At 41.6% G+C, this 15044-nt stretch overlaps 1 protein-coding gene across 1 annotated transcript in view; it reads right to left on the bottom strand.

Annotated features, from left to right (window-relative positions):
- Nucleotides 1–15044, bottom strand: part of RAF1 (Raf-1 proto-oncogene, serine/threonine kinase) — a 2753658-nt gene that overhangs the window by 952119 nt on the left and 1786495 nt on the right. Inside the window, exon 14 of the mRNA XM_044078072.1 lies at nt 2275–2392. Within this exon, the coding sequence (XP_043934007.1) occupies nt 2275–2392 (118 nt within the window). The remainder of the gene's footprint in view (nt 1–2274; nt 2393–15044) is intronic.

A 15044-nucleotide genomic window follows, 5' to 3' on the forward strand; every position in this document is an offset into this window, starting at 1 on the left:
TCAGAGATCCTCCTTCGGTCAGCACTGAAGATATCAGTGCAGTCACAACAGACAACCCTAAGCTAGGTGTCAGCCCCGAGGGCTCCAGAATCATCAGCTCCGAGGTATCCGGCTCTGAAACTTCGAGGCAGATCAGAGGAGGAACAGAAGATGGTGGGGGAATTTTTGTCGGTTCTTAAGTCCCAGGGATCGGTGTCGATAACATTCTGGCAAGTGCCAGTGTCTGCAGAAGCCTCTGCACCACACGATCCATCTCCAAATCTGACGGTCTGCTTGAGGCCCAAAAAGAATGTGTGGATGAAGCCACCGGCTGTAAAATTGGGGATTTCAGTGTAAGAGATACCAGCTCCAATGTAGGGGACCGGCTCCTAACTGCAGCAACAGTCAGCTCTGATGACTGTGGAGCCGAGTGCTTGTCATGCTTATCCAATGCCTGCTGAAAAGAGGATTTCAACAGACCTCTATCCAATAGTTTCCTTTTCCGCTCATGCAACACTCTAGCACTAAAAGAGTGGCATACTGAACAGTTTTAGATTCACAGATTCATAGAATAGTACTAGGCTAACTGCCCTTTTGGGCCATTTGAAGCCTAGCCAGTTACCCCATGTGAGAATCAAACCCTGCACCTTGTGTCTTTAAGGTAAACACCTTAACCATTGTCATCCTCCCACTATTTTTTTAGTTTTCTTGTAGGTGCACCTCACCTAGACAATAGACACACAGTCAGTACTGCCCATCGGTGATGGAATTTTTTTGCCCGCACCGTGGGCATTTTTTAAATCCGGATTTGGATTTCTCTTTCTCTTGATGAGACATACTACTAGCAAAAACAGAGAAAGCCTATTTTATATATATATATATATATATATATATATATATATATATATATACACACACACACACATACATACACAGACAAGGAAAAAAAAATAGGCTGTAGCAGTAATTTCTAATATCTCCAAACTATGAACAGCATACCTAAACAGTATACAACAGCACAATAACTTCCAATAATCTAAATTGTTTAAATTCCACACTAAAGGAAAACTTACAATAATACAGGTTACCTATTGTATTCTCAAAAGCAGACAATGTTGAATCCGACATTGTCGACACGAGAATAGCAAAAGTGCAGAACATCGAACAGGTAAATGGAAATCTCCGTAAGGGGAGATTTCCATTTACTTCAATGTAGTGCGGTGTTGGTGTTGGCATATTTAAGTAGCGGGGGGGTGTGGGGGCACAGTCCCCCACGTGAGGGGTGCCTATGCCCTTTAGATTTTCTTTTTTTTAATTTATTTTTTCTGAACGTTCGAAATTGTAATGGTTCGATCATTAAAGGTCGCCCTTTAGTGATTCGAACCATTAAACTTTCGATGTTCTAATACAGATCCATGATATACTAGCCCTGTAAACAAAAAAGGGCTCTAAACTCACACCACACAGCTATGTAAAAATGAAATATGGGTTAGGGAGAAACTAAAGGCCTAAAATACGGCCACGACGACATCTCCAAGAAAATTACCAACAACACAGTTAAGAATTTGCTTAACTACTATAATGGAAACTTATAATTAAACTATCTAATTTAAGGTTTTTACCTGCATCAGATTAAATTTAACTTTCCCCTTGGATTGTGTACCTACCATGTCAAGGAAAAAGCCATTAACAATTTACTTCACATGTGTTTCATTACAAATGAAAACACTAAGCTAGAGACAATTTAAAAATCAGCTAACAAGTCAGTTAAGAAAATTTAGTAAAGTGCAGAACATAATTACATATCAGGTGTGAGGGTAAATCATTTTAAGCATACAGTGTACCATTTCAATTGCCACTTCTCAAAACCATAGCTATAGAAGATGCCACCATCTGCTGGCCAATCAATAAATGGTGTCCAAACATGAGGTGAACAAATTTCTAGTAGTCTTGACAGTCAGAAGGGACTGAACTGTCACCACACAATTTGCAATGCATCATTTTGAGATTCCACGACAAAACAAATAAACACTGTCTCTGACTCGACAGCAAGATGTCCTTTGGAAAATCACTCAGCTGAGAATGCCAAGGCTCCAAGTTCATGATTAAAGGATTCAGCTATGACAACTATGGAGACGCACCAGATTTATGCACATTCTACATTACAGATCCACCTGCAGATACTACTGAAGCAGTGCAAGAGAATGGTACCTACCCATGCATCTGCCTTGAAGAGTGAAAGTTAATGGTACCTATCATGCTATCTACCTTGGGCAGTTAAACAACTGTACATACCATGCCATTTGCCTTTGAATACTGTCCCAAATGAACCAGACCCTATTCTCGTCAGCAGTACAACTTCACTAGCTTCGATTTCCCAATAGTAACTTGAATCTCTCTGACTACGAGGTCTCTGAAACAAAACAAAAAAGCAAGTTTAGAACAGCCTTGCACCTCTTTTTCAGCAATCTTTTATTGTCACTATTTCACCACTGTAAGGAAAACAACAATCATATTACTTGTTACTTCATGCTATGCCACTAAGATTTCTCAAAAGATACTTTGCATGGCTATTTGTTCTACTTATTAATTGATAGAAAAAGTATTTTGATCATGCTACACACTCAAGAACATCTGGCTTGGGGGGGGGGGGGGGCATTACTGTGGTCCTGCAAAACTGAAACTGATCATTCCTGTGCAAAGGAAGTCTTTTGTTTCTTTGTGTTCACTACACAAATGAAGGTCATCTATATCTTATGAGTGATCTCTAGGTATCACAGTGAAGCTATGCAAACAGGTTATGTAGGTAAAAGCAATAATAACACAACCTGCCATGCATAATACGGACATCCTTCCAAAAAATATTTTTTCAGGCTCATACCTTATTGGCTACGTGAAAGGTGTCAGGATGCTCCTATTTACTTGTTAGCAGCTAAAATAACAGCAGCATGCCTTAGGAACACACGTGACTGCAGTGAAAGGCTGACCTGAAAGCAGACTTTGCATGCCCCAGACTACCTTTAATATGCTGCTTAAACTGCAAGATGGTACTGACTACTGATACTGTTTCTAGGTGATAGGTGTAGCTCATTGTGTGTACTGTACCTAGTCAACCACTGTAGCTGGACAGCACATGCATACATAAGTTGCTGAGCACATGCAAGATCAGTGCCATTTTGTACAGTCAGTCAATGAAGGCATGAACAGAGATGCAAAGGTGAGTGTCCCTGAAGTAATGAGTCAGTCACTTAACTTAAACATATGTTCCAGTTACAGCTCCTGATGTGTTTATGTACAATAAACAATCTGAACCTATCACAGTGCCTTAGTGTCTCATTTGAATGCAAGAGACATGAAACATGGTGTCAAAAGGGGATCCGAAGTGAAGCAACTCACAAACCATGAGGTACGCAGTCAGAAGAGGAGGAATACAGAGCAGCCAACTCACAAAGAGATCAGTGGTCATTCATAGATACTTAAACTCCTTTAAATGATTTTTCAATCGCCACTTATTTGGCGAAGAATCCAAAACATTCAAAATAATAACAAAGACAAACGAAATTTCCAAAATTGCAATATACTGATAAAAGTATTCAAAAAATACAAAAGTGTTCAAAATAATTTCTAAAGTGTTAAAATGTACGAAATGGCTAAAACAAATGCATTTTTTCACAATGTACTACTTTTTCGCATTAAATTAAACTTTTCGAAGTATCCGAAGTGTCCGGAGTGTTCACAGTGTTAAGCCTTTTCAGGAAGACTGTTGTGCATTTCAACATAATTACAAGTACCTGGTTTATGCTTACATTTAAACAAATTTTGTTATTATGGTTGAGGGATTTTGCAGACCTGGACTTCTGGTGTTTGATAATAATATTGCTGAGAACTGGCAAGTGTTTGAGCAAGAATATGACATTTTCATATAGTCAACAGTTAAGACACATGTACAACAGCACCTGGCTCAGAAGCCATTGAGAGGGAATGTTCACTTGTGTATGCACCTGCCATGTATGCAGGGGAGGGGGAGAAACATCATTGTGATACAGGCTGAAACATGAGAAGACCAGGAGTGCTGAAAACGTAAATTTAGAGAAATGTGTAACCCTCAAACTAATATTACAATGGAAAGGCATATGTTTTACACAAGAAATCAAAAGCCTGGTGAAACTATAGCAGTATATATTACTGACTTAAGAAATAAAGCAAGATGTGTAGATTTGGTGATCTGAGAGATGACTTGATAAAAGACAGGCTTGTTTGTGGTGTTAATGATGCAGTGAGAGATTTTGCTTCAAGACAGTGATTTAATGTTGTGCAAAGCCATTGAGATTTGTCAATTACATGAGCTCACAGAAAAGCATACAACTAAGCTTAAGAATGAGGAAAAAAGTACAGTTTTGTACCTACCATAAATGTAGATGTCCGAACTGGATAGCATCTGCAGTCATAACAAGTGGGTTGTCCTGTCGTCAGGCAGCCCTTCAGTCGGCCGGATTCCAAAGTCCGGGTCCGGCTTCGGCTGATGTCGCACTTCACCCGACGTCATCTCTGTTGGTCTTCGGGTATAAAGGCATCAGCCGACGCCATTTTCCTCAGTGTTTCTTGCCCCAGATGCCAGTAGCCCTCTTGAAGGCTAAAATTTGGATAGATGCCAATGTTTCCAAAAAGATAGAGGTAAACACAAAAATAAGCATGTATGTACATATATACAAACAAATACACCATAAAGACTCCCCCACCAGCTAGCTATTAGGAGGGTAAACACCCTAGGAGTACCACAGAGGGGAAGGAGGGAGGGTAATCCTGACTGCAGATGCTATCCAGTTCGTACATCTACATTTATGGTAGGTACAAAACTGTACTATGTCCTTCATGGATGCATCTGCAGTCATAACAAGTGGGTTGAATACCATAGCCAACTAGGGGAGGAGGATAAAAGTAGATTATGGTGTGTTTAGGATCCCTTGCAGTACAGCAGTGGCAAACCCTGCTCGGGATCTGGAATATAGAGGCAAATTATAATGCTTGGCAAATGTATGCACGGAGGTCCAAGTAGCCGCCTCAATAATGTCTTTGGTTGCCACTCCTCGTAAGAAGGCTGTGGTAGTGGCTGTTGCCCTTGTAGAATGAGGTCTTATGTCCTGTGGAATTGGTTTTCCATGGAAGGAGTAACAGAATCGTATGCAATTTCCTATCCATTTAGAGATTGTCTGTTTGGAAATAGCTTTTCCTTCCCTTCCTGTTGCATAGGCTACAAAAAGTTGGTCAGTCTTTCTGCTACTTTTTGTTCTGTCCAAGTAGTAGCGTAGCTGTCTATGTACATCCAAGGTATGCAGTATTCTTTCCCCTCTGTTTTGTGGGTTGGGAAAGAAGGTAGGTAGGTGGATTGCCAGGTTTAAAGACACTCTGGATACCACCTTAGGCATAAATGTAGGATTAGTCCTCATGGACACACTATCTTGGTGGAAGATTAGGAAGGGTTGCACTGCCATTAAGGCCTGTAGTTCTGAAACCCTCCTTGCTGAAGTAATTGCCAGTAGGAAAGCAGTTTTCCATGACAGGTGTTGTAGGTCTGCTGTTGCTGCTGGTTCAAAGGGTGATAGTGTCAACTTTTCTAGCACAAAGTTTAAGTCCCAAGCAGGTAATGGTGGTTTCCTTGGAGGTTTTACATTCTTGATTCCTCTGAGGAACTGCCTGAGCAAAGGGTGCGAAAAAACAGGTGGATCAAAGCTGTATTCTGCTGAAATAGCTGATGCATGTATCTTGATGGAGGAGTAGGACAGGCCTGAATGAAGAAGTTCGGCCAGATACTCCAGAATGTTAGGCATATCTATGTTTGACACATCTTTTCCTCTTTCAGTACTCCAAATGACAAACCTTTTCCATTTTCCAGCATAGTTCCTTCTTGTTGAAGGCCTGCGTGCTTCAAGGATAATGTCTTTAACTCTTTGGGAGAGTTCTGGATTAGCTGTTGCTATGTGATGTTCCATGCAGTCAGTTGCAACGTTTTTAGGTTTGGATGTATGATGCTGTAGTTGTTCTGAGTTAACATCAAAGGCATCAGGGGTATTGGCCACATATTGTTCCGAGACATGCTCCTCAGCAGTGGGTACCAGTGTTGTCTTGGCCAGTTTGGAGCTATCAGGATTATCCTTGGACGTTCTTCCTTGATTTTTAGTAGTACTTTGTGTATCAAGGGAAGAGGTGGGAATGCATATGCTGTTAGGCCTTTCCAGCTGAAGGAGAGCGAATCCACTTTCCATGCTAGTGGGTGGAATGTTCTTGTGCAGAATTTTTTGAGCTGGTGATTGAGAGGTGATGCGAATAGATCTATCTGAGGCATTCCCCATTTCTTTGAGATGGTCCTGAAGATGTCCGGGTGCAGCTTCCATTCGTGGGCATCCGATGTGGTTCTGCTTAATATGTCTGCTAGAGTATTTTCTTTTCCCGGTACAAATATTGCTTGTAACTGGATGTTGTAGCTGAGTGCCAGGGTCCACAGCTCCAAAGTCATTCTGCATAGGGGGTAGGAATGAGTGCCTCCCTGTTTGTTGATGTACCACATGACTGTGGTGTTGTCTGTCCTTATCAACTGGCCCTCTTTGAGAAATGGTCTGAACTTTTGGATTGCCAGTTTTACTGCCAGCATTTCTTTTAGGTTGATGTGCAGATGAAGTTGATCCTGTGTCCACAATCCTTGCACGCATTTGTCCAGCATGTGGGCCCCCCATCCTAGGTCTGAAGCGTCTGTTGTGATGGTCTGGCTTGCTTGACATCTGCGAAAGGGTAGGCCTGGGTTTGACTGGCATGCCTGGGCCCACCATAGGAATTCCTGTTTTAAGCATGGAATTAGTGGGATTTCTGTTTCTAGGCTTTGTCTGTGTTGGGACCATAAATTCTTTAGGTACCACTGTAGTTTTCTCATATGTAGTCTGGCAAATGGGACCAAGATTATGCATGATGCCATGAAGCCCAAGGCCTGCAGTACTTTTCTTGCTGTTAACTTGTTCAGTTTTGTTAGTGCCAAGAAGTAAAGAGGTAGTTCTTTTTGTTTTTCTGTAGTTAGGAATGCCATTTGTTTTACTGTGTCCAATTCCGCGCCCAAGAATGTCCTTGTTTGGGATGGTATCAGCCTTGACTTTTGTAAATTGACTGTGTATCCCAGTGCTTGTAGCAAGTAAATGACCCTTTGTAAATCTGTTGTCAGCTTGCTTTTGTTGTCCCCTTGTAGCAGGCAGTCGCCCAGGTATGGGTAAATTTGAATTCCTGTAGTCTGCAATGGCGATTACTGATGCCAGGCATTTTGTGAATACTCTGGGCGCAGTAGATAAGCCAAAGGGCAATGCTGAGAATTGATAGTGCTCTGATCCTGCAAGAAATCTGAGGTATCTTCTGCAGATTGGTCGAATGGGGACGTGCAGGTATGCCTCCTTGAGATCCAGAGTTACCAGCCAACACTCCTTGCCCAGCATGGGAAGAAGTTGCTGTAGGGTCAGCATTTTGAATTTTGGGACAATGATGTATGTATTTAAGGTGGACAGGTCGAGAATTGGTCTCCAACTTTTTTCCTTTCTTGGAACTAGGAATAGTCTGGAGTAGAACCCCTTTCCTTGCTCTGCTGTTGGCACTCTTTCCACAACTCTCATGTTTGCTAACTCCATTATCTGTTGTAGAGCCTCTGTTTTTTGATTTGGAGGTAGATTTGGCATTCCTCTTTTGACTGGTAAAGTGTGGAAGTGGAACCGGTAACCTTGATCTATGGTTTGTAGAATCCACTTGTCGTTTATGTAGTGCCAGTTCTTTGAAAATAAGGTTAACTTTCCGCCTAGAGGAGCTGCTATTTGTTCCCTGGTAGGCGGATTTAGGGGTAAGTCACTGTGGTTGTGTTGATGTAGTGGCAGTGGTTGTGTCTGTGCCTCTGTTGTTACCTTGCCACTGTCGTCCTCTGTAGGCACCTCCTCTGGATTGGTTTCTGCCTCTGGAACGTCTATTCCTGCCCCTTTGAGATCTTGTGGAGTCAGGAAAGGACCAATTTTTGGCAGGCCAGTTCCTGCTAAACCTTGGGGGTTGAACCTGCAAGAAATCTGTAACCGTTGGAACAGATTTTGCCTTTTCTTCCATTTTCTTCATAACCTGCTGGGCAGGTGTACCAAACAAACTTGTCTTATCCATAGGAGCATCTAGCAACTTAGCCTTAACATGATCCGGTAAAGCTTGCTCCTTTAGCCATGCATGCCTTCTTATCACTGTGCCAGTCATGGCTGATCTAAATGAAGCCTCCAGTGCATCATAGCCACATTTTAAGGAATGGTTACTAACCTGTTGTATGTTATTTACCATTTCTAATACATATTTCTTATCAAGAGATTCATCAGTGTTTAGCTTTTTAGTTAACTGATCAAGCATAAACTCTTGGTATTGTATCATGTGAAACTGACAGTTTAAAGCTCTAGCTGAGAGAGTAGCTGAAGTGTAGACCTTTTTACCCCATCTGTCTAATGACCTTGCTTCCCTTTCAGAAGGAATAGGGTTCTTAGCTATGGTCGCGGCCACTGCTTTGGGACCCTGGGATATAGTTTCGGGGTCTGCAAGTGGGGCCTTGTAAAGGTGGTGATGAGTATCTGGCACCCTGTAAAATCTGTCTGGTTTGGCAGGGGCTGGGGGTAAAGAATCTGGAGAGGAGCAGACATCATTGAAAGCATCATCCACCACAGAGAGAACAGGAGGTATAGCTAAGGGCCTGTGCTGCGGAAGGTGCAGAAAGGTCCTAAGTCTTTTTCTGGAGTCTGAAAAATCCTGTTGCTGCCATTGGAACTGCTCTCGCATGGCATGTAAGGTTTCCCCAAAGGAGAATTCTTCTGGTGGGGAAGCAGCTGGAATGGATTCTTCAGCATCAGAATCTTCAAAATTGGAGAAAAGAGCCTCTGGCTGGTCAGTTATGTCTGAATCATCAGCAGAATCATCAGAGGACACTGGCTCAGGGGGCTCTGCCCTAGGTCTCTTCTCTGGGGGCTGAGAGGCCCTGTCTGGGTGAGATTGAGATCCTCTAATTAATGAAATTAAATCTTCTGCCAAAGTAAGCATTTGAGAACTAGAAGAGGGCCTGGTAGTGGGGGGTTTAACAGGCACTGTTTTAGTAGTCTTGGCTGCTTTAGCCCTGGCGAAGGCCTTAATGGACATGGCTGCTGGAGGCCTAGCAGCACCACGTGCAGGGGTAGAGACATCCAAGGGAATGGTGTCTGATAAGTCAGTGGCAACCACCGTAGTGGATAAAATTTCTGAGGCCGATTCAAGAGTGGTAGCAGGGGCCTCAGTAGAGATAGATTCAGCTGTACTTTGATCAGTTTTCTCGGTTTCGGCCGAAACCGAGACACTCGCGGTTTGCTTAACCATGGTTTCAGCCGAAACCGCGGACCGCGAATGTCGGTCTTTATCTTTGCGTTTTTTGGCAGATTGTGTAGTCGGAGGATCCGACGGCATAATGTACGCAAAATCAGAACCGAAAAACTGTTCTGCAAACTCCGACCGACGCCTAAGCGTTCGTCGGTTGAAAGAAGCACAGGCCGAACAGGCTGCTACGTCGTGGGCTGGGCCTAAACAAGGCAGACAGTAAGAGTGGAAATCTTTATGAGGTATTTGTTTCCCACAGGATAAACAATTATTAACTTTTTCTGACATCGGCTGAGGCAAGAAAGAGTCCCCAACGGGGTACTTAGCTTTAGAAGTCTTCGAAGTAGTATTCGGTAGAAGTAATCTCTGGATCCGACCGACCGGCACTTGCGAACAGCTTCTGCTTCGGGCGCCACGCGGCAAGAAAGACTGAGGAAAATGGCGTCGGCTGATGCCTTTATACCCGAAGACCAACAGAGATGACGTCGGGTGAAGTGCGACATCAGCCGAAGCCGGACCCGGACTTTGGAATCCGGCCGACTGAAGGGCTGCCTGACGACAGGACAACCCACTTGTTATGACTGCAGATGCATCCATGAAGGACATCATGCATGCAGTGTCTGCCAGTGCGAATGTTGATAGTGTGTAACATAAGGTTGGGTGCAAACAGAGATATAAACTGAAGGGTGTGGCAGCTTCTAACCTTAACTATAAACTGAATGGGGCCACAACAACCAACCTTATTGTTAATTGTCATAATTGTGGAGACAGTCATGAACCTAAACAAGAAAAGTGCTTAGCTTTTGGTCAGCAGTGTCATAAATGTAAAAAGTGGAATCATTTCAAAATGCTTTGCAAACCTAAAGTGGCACATACTTTTATTAAAAGAGAACATCTGAAGAAGTAAGTAGATCAGATAGAGAGCTGTGAGTAAACTTACTATGTTGATGGTGTCTCTGTGACTGATGAAACAGTTAACATGGTAGATTATCAGCTGGCAGCAAAGAGTGACATATTTTGAACTGTTCAAGCTCTACAGGTTTCCCATTAATCCGAAGTAGACACTGGACCTAAGCGCAATGTTATATCAGCACAGATGTTTGCTAAAGTAAGAACTGGTGAGTTGATTCAGCAAAGTGCGCAAAACTAGTTGCTTATGGTGGTGAAGAAATTCAAACTGATGACGCAGTAGTTTTCACATGCCATTCTGCTGGGGAACAGCTATGACTTGCAGTTTTACGTAGTCAAAAGACATGTGCAGTCACTGTTAGACCTCAAAGACAGTTTGAGATGGGACTGATTTCATTTAATGAAGAGGTCCACCATACAAGTCCGAACAACAATGACAGTTTTACACAGAATATTTTAGGTGAATATGCTAATATTTTCACAGATGAGCTTGGCAAACTTCCAGTTACATATTCCATGAAGTAAGCCCAGTTGTCAGGCCAGCAAGGAAGATTCTGATAGCAATGCAGAGCAAAGTAAAAGCAAAACTTGACAAAATGGTGACTTTAGGTGTCCTTACTGCAGTAAAATAACCAAATGACTGGGTGTCCTCTGTGGTCATAGTTCATAAGAAAAGTTCAGATGGTATTCCAATATGGATTCATCTGACAGACAAAGCTCTTAAGCGCCCTCATCATTCTACATGCACAATAGAAGTAGTAGCCACTCTCATGTCAAATCCCATTGCGTTTTCAGCCTTAGGTGCATAAAGCTCCTTTTGGCAAATTTCGCTGGATCATAAATCTTCACTGTTAACCACTTTCAGTACACCATTTTGAAGCTATATATTTTTGAGAATACTACTTGGGATAAATTCTCAGTGAAGTATTTCAACATGTGATGGAACTAATTTTTTCTGGTTATCCATGTGCTTTTACAGTAGATGACATTATTGTAGGAGGCAATGGTGAAGATGAACATGACAGAAATCTCAAAAAAGTTCTAGACCATGCTCATGAAGTCGGTCTTAAAATGAAACCTCAGAAATGCAAATTCAAACTGTAAGAATTTTCTTATGTGGGTCATTTGTTTACCAGTTCTGGCTTATAACCAGATCTGTCTAACCAAGCAGCAATTCTTCAGATGCCGGTTCCAGAGAATGACACATCTTTACTTTTTCTTGGTATGGTCAAATATTTAGGAAAGATCATCTCAGACCCGAGTGAGCTTTTAGCACCCTTATGGGACTTGACACACAAAAATGTAAACTGGCCCTGGGTGGATCACCACCAAAATACATTTGACGTCTTGAAACCGAAAATTGCCAGTCCACCCACACTAAGATACTATGATGTTCACAAACATGTAACTCTTTCATGTGATGCTTCAAAAGTATTGTCTTGGTGCAGCATGTCTTCAAGAAGGCATACCAGCAGCATATGCATCCAGAACTTTAACCCAAACTGAAATGCAGTATGCACAAATTGAAAAAGAGCCTTTGGCAGTAGGGTTTGCATGTTCAAAGTTCAATCATTATATTTATGGAATACCTATTCAAATAGAGACCGATCACCAACCTCTAGTGACAACTCTGAAAAAAAACAATACATACAGCCCCAGCATGCATGCAACGCATGATGTTAAAACTGCAGAAGTACAATTTCAACATAGTCCATACAAAAGGCAAATATCTCTACCTTGCTGATGCTTTGTCGGAGCACCTAGATGAACAGAACAGCATAACAATGAGAAAGCAGACTTTGAAGTCATGGAAGTAAAAAAATTTTTCCTCATCACGTCTTGAAGAACTCGGAAATCACACAGTTTCAGAGCCAGTTTTCCAGAAACAATAACATTTTATCAGTCAAGGATGGCCAGCACGACAAACCAGTCTACCACTTGATATACAGAAGTATTTTCCTTACAGAGATGAGCTTCTGATGGAAGGCGGAATCATCATGAAAGGTCCTAAAGTGGTATGTCCTACAACATTACAACAGGAATATATCAAACTTTTGCACTGTGGTCACCCGGATACTGATTCAAGCAAAAGAATGGCAAGAGGCATAGTATTTTGGCCTTTAAGTCAAAAGATATAGATAAGGAAACTCTAGCATGTTCAATTTGCAACAATACTAAATCACACCAACAAAACGAACCACTTCAACTAAACCACATTACTGAATTACCATGACTGACGGGCTGCTACTGATACTTTCAAATGGAATGGTCAGCATTACTTAGTATTAGTAGACTCTTACTCAAATTGGTTTGAAATTGACCTTCTTCCTAACAATGTCTAGCACTGTCATTATGAAATTGAAGGGATTTTTCTGTCCATGGTAGACTGCAGAGAGTCATTTCTGACAACAGTGCACAGTTTACAAGTCAGCAGTTCAAGAAATTTGCTGAGTCTTGGGACTTTGTCCATGTTACTAGCAGTCCAGAGTATACACAGTCAAATGGATTAACTCATCGTGCAGTTCAAAATGCAAAACATTTGTTGGAGAAATCCAAGAGGTGTACTGATGTTTTTCTTAACTTCCTTAATCTCAGAAACATTCAAGACAACTTGCTTGGTTCACCTGCTCAGAGATTGTCCAGAGAGACGAGAACAACTTTACCAATTAGGAAACAATTGTTAGTACCAAATGTAAAGAACAGAATATTCAAGGCTCAACTTTTGAGAAAACGTCAGTTACAAAAGTTGTACTACATTAAGTCCAGCAAACCTCTTAGACCATCAAGAACTTCAAGAACAGGGAGAAGTTGTGAGAATGCAAACATCTAAAGGATATAAGCAAGTGGTATCATCAAAAACATTTGTGAAGAACCAAAATCTTACATCATACAATCTGATGGAATGGATTTCAGAAGGAATCGAAAAGGCACAATGCCAGTCTCCGAACCAGTGGCGCAGCACATTGCCTGTGCCAGAGACTTTCTCAGAGTGACTCTACACTTGTTCAAACTCCAGAGGACAGTGTACTTTCTTCAAGTAATCCTGATGTAATCTCTAAAAGTTCAAAATATAAAAAAAATCCCCAGAGACTGTCCCTATTGCTAAACCCAGTCAAAGACTTTATGTAACCAGATCAGGTAGAATTTCCAAACCATTTCAAGATGCACAGCGACTTGGACTTGAATTCATTTATTGTTATATGTTGAAGTGATATCTAGCTTGTTAAAGTACCTTGTTCTCCTATTGCATGTCAAACAAATCAAAAAGGGAGGATGTAGAATGTGTATTGTACCTAGTCAGCCACTGTAGCTAGATAACACGTGCATATAAGTTGCTAAGCACGTGCAAGATCAGCGCCATTTTTATAGTCAGAGTGAATGCAGGCATGAATGGAGATGCACATGTGAGTGCGTTTGAACTAACGAGTCAGTCAGCTAACTTAAATACATGTTCCAGTTACAGCTCCTGATATGCCCATGTACAATAAACAACTTGAACCCATCACAGTGCCTTGGTGTCTCATTTGAATATAAGAGACGTGAGACAAAATGGAAGAGAAGGTAAAAGTACAAGTTGTGCAAGTCCTATTTACCTGTAGCAGTAGACGTTCATCTAACACACTACCAGTAAGGCATTGTGTTCGTTTAACACTCTGCCTTACTGGTATATGGGTCGGGTTAGCTCTAGGAATCTACCCATATGCCAGTAAGGCAGTGTATTTGTTGAACATGGTACAGTTGCTTAATTCCTACCTACCTGTAACAGTAGATGGTGGTAGAAACACTGCTTTATTGGCAGTGCTCACCCACTATAACCCTTTTTGGATGTACATAGTTTTGTGTTGGGAGCTGACGCTGAGTTTTGATCAGTGGTACTTTTTGTTGTGTGCACACATGTGTTTTTTGGTTTGGAACAGTAGGTGTTAGCAAGCTTGCATTTTGACCTTCTCTCCCTTCTGAACCCTTAAAAACTAAATGGATCCTGTCTGAGAGTCTAAAAAAGCAATGTCTGTCCTTGCAGGTGATTGGTTCATCACACCGACAGACAGGCAGGGGGAGAAGTTTTGAGTTTTGGCTGTAAAAGATAGGGTAAGCAGGGCACTACTACCCATATGCCAATAAGACAGTGTTGCTTGTTGAACATCTGTATTAGTACTGCAGACAGATATCAAATCTTTCAAGTCACCACCTTATTAAAGCTCAATCTACAAAACAAAACTTTGCCTAAAGGTGATAGTTACATGAACAGAATCCCATGTAAAACATTAAAGAAAAACTATTTCAAGATGCTCAACTCAAAGCTCATCTATGACAGAAATTCAGCACTAAAGCCCACTATGGATGTAGACAGAGAGTTCACAGTTTTTGAAATGCTTCATCTGATGTGTTGGACGGTTTCTGGGCAATAACGCTATATACATACATATATATATATATATATATATATATATATACAGCATCTGTAAAAACAAGTAGAAATGGAAATTATATTTCCTCAATTTCCACATAACAGGGAACCAAATGTTCAAAGTATATATTTGTTAAATAAGGGAAAAAGTACAGTTGTGTACACTTACCATAAATGTAGATGCTCGAGTGTATTCACTGTTGCAGTTATTACATTTGGGTTATCTGCCTGCAGGTAGCCCTCAGCTGGCCTGAATATCAGAGTCTTGGATTCTTGCGTCAGATGCTCTCTCTTCTTCCATGACGTCAGGTCGTCAGGGGTATAAAACATGCAGCCGACACCATTACATCAGTTTTTC

This window comes from Protopterus annectens, chromosome 7.part0 (assembly GCF_019279795.1).
Source record: "Protopterus annectens isolate FY-2018-M chromosome 7.part0, PAN1.0, whole genome shotgun sequence".
Classification (NCBI taxonomy): Eukaryota; Metazoa; Chordata; order Ceratodontiformes; family Protopteridae; genus Protopterus; species Protopterus annectens.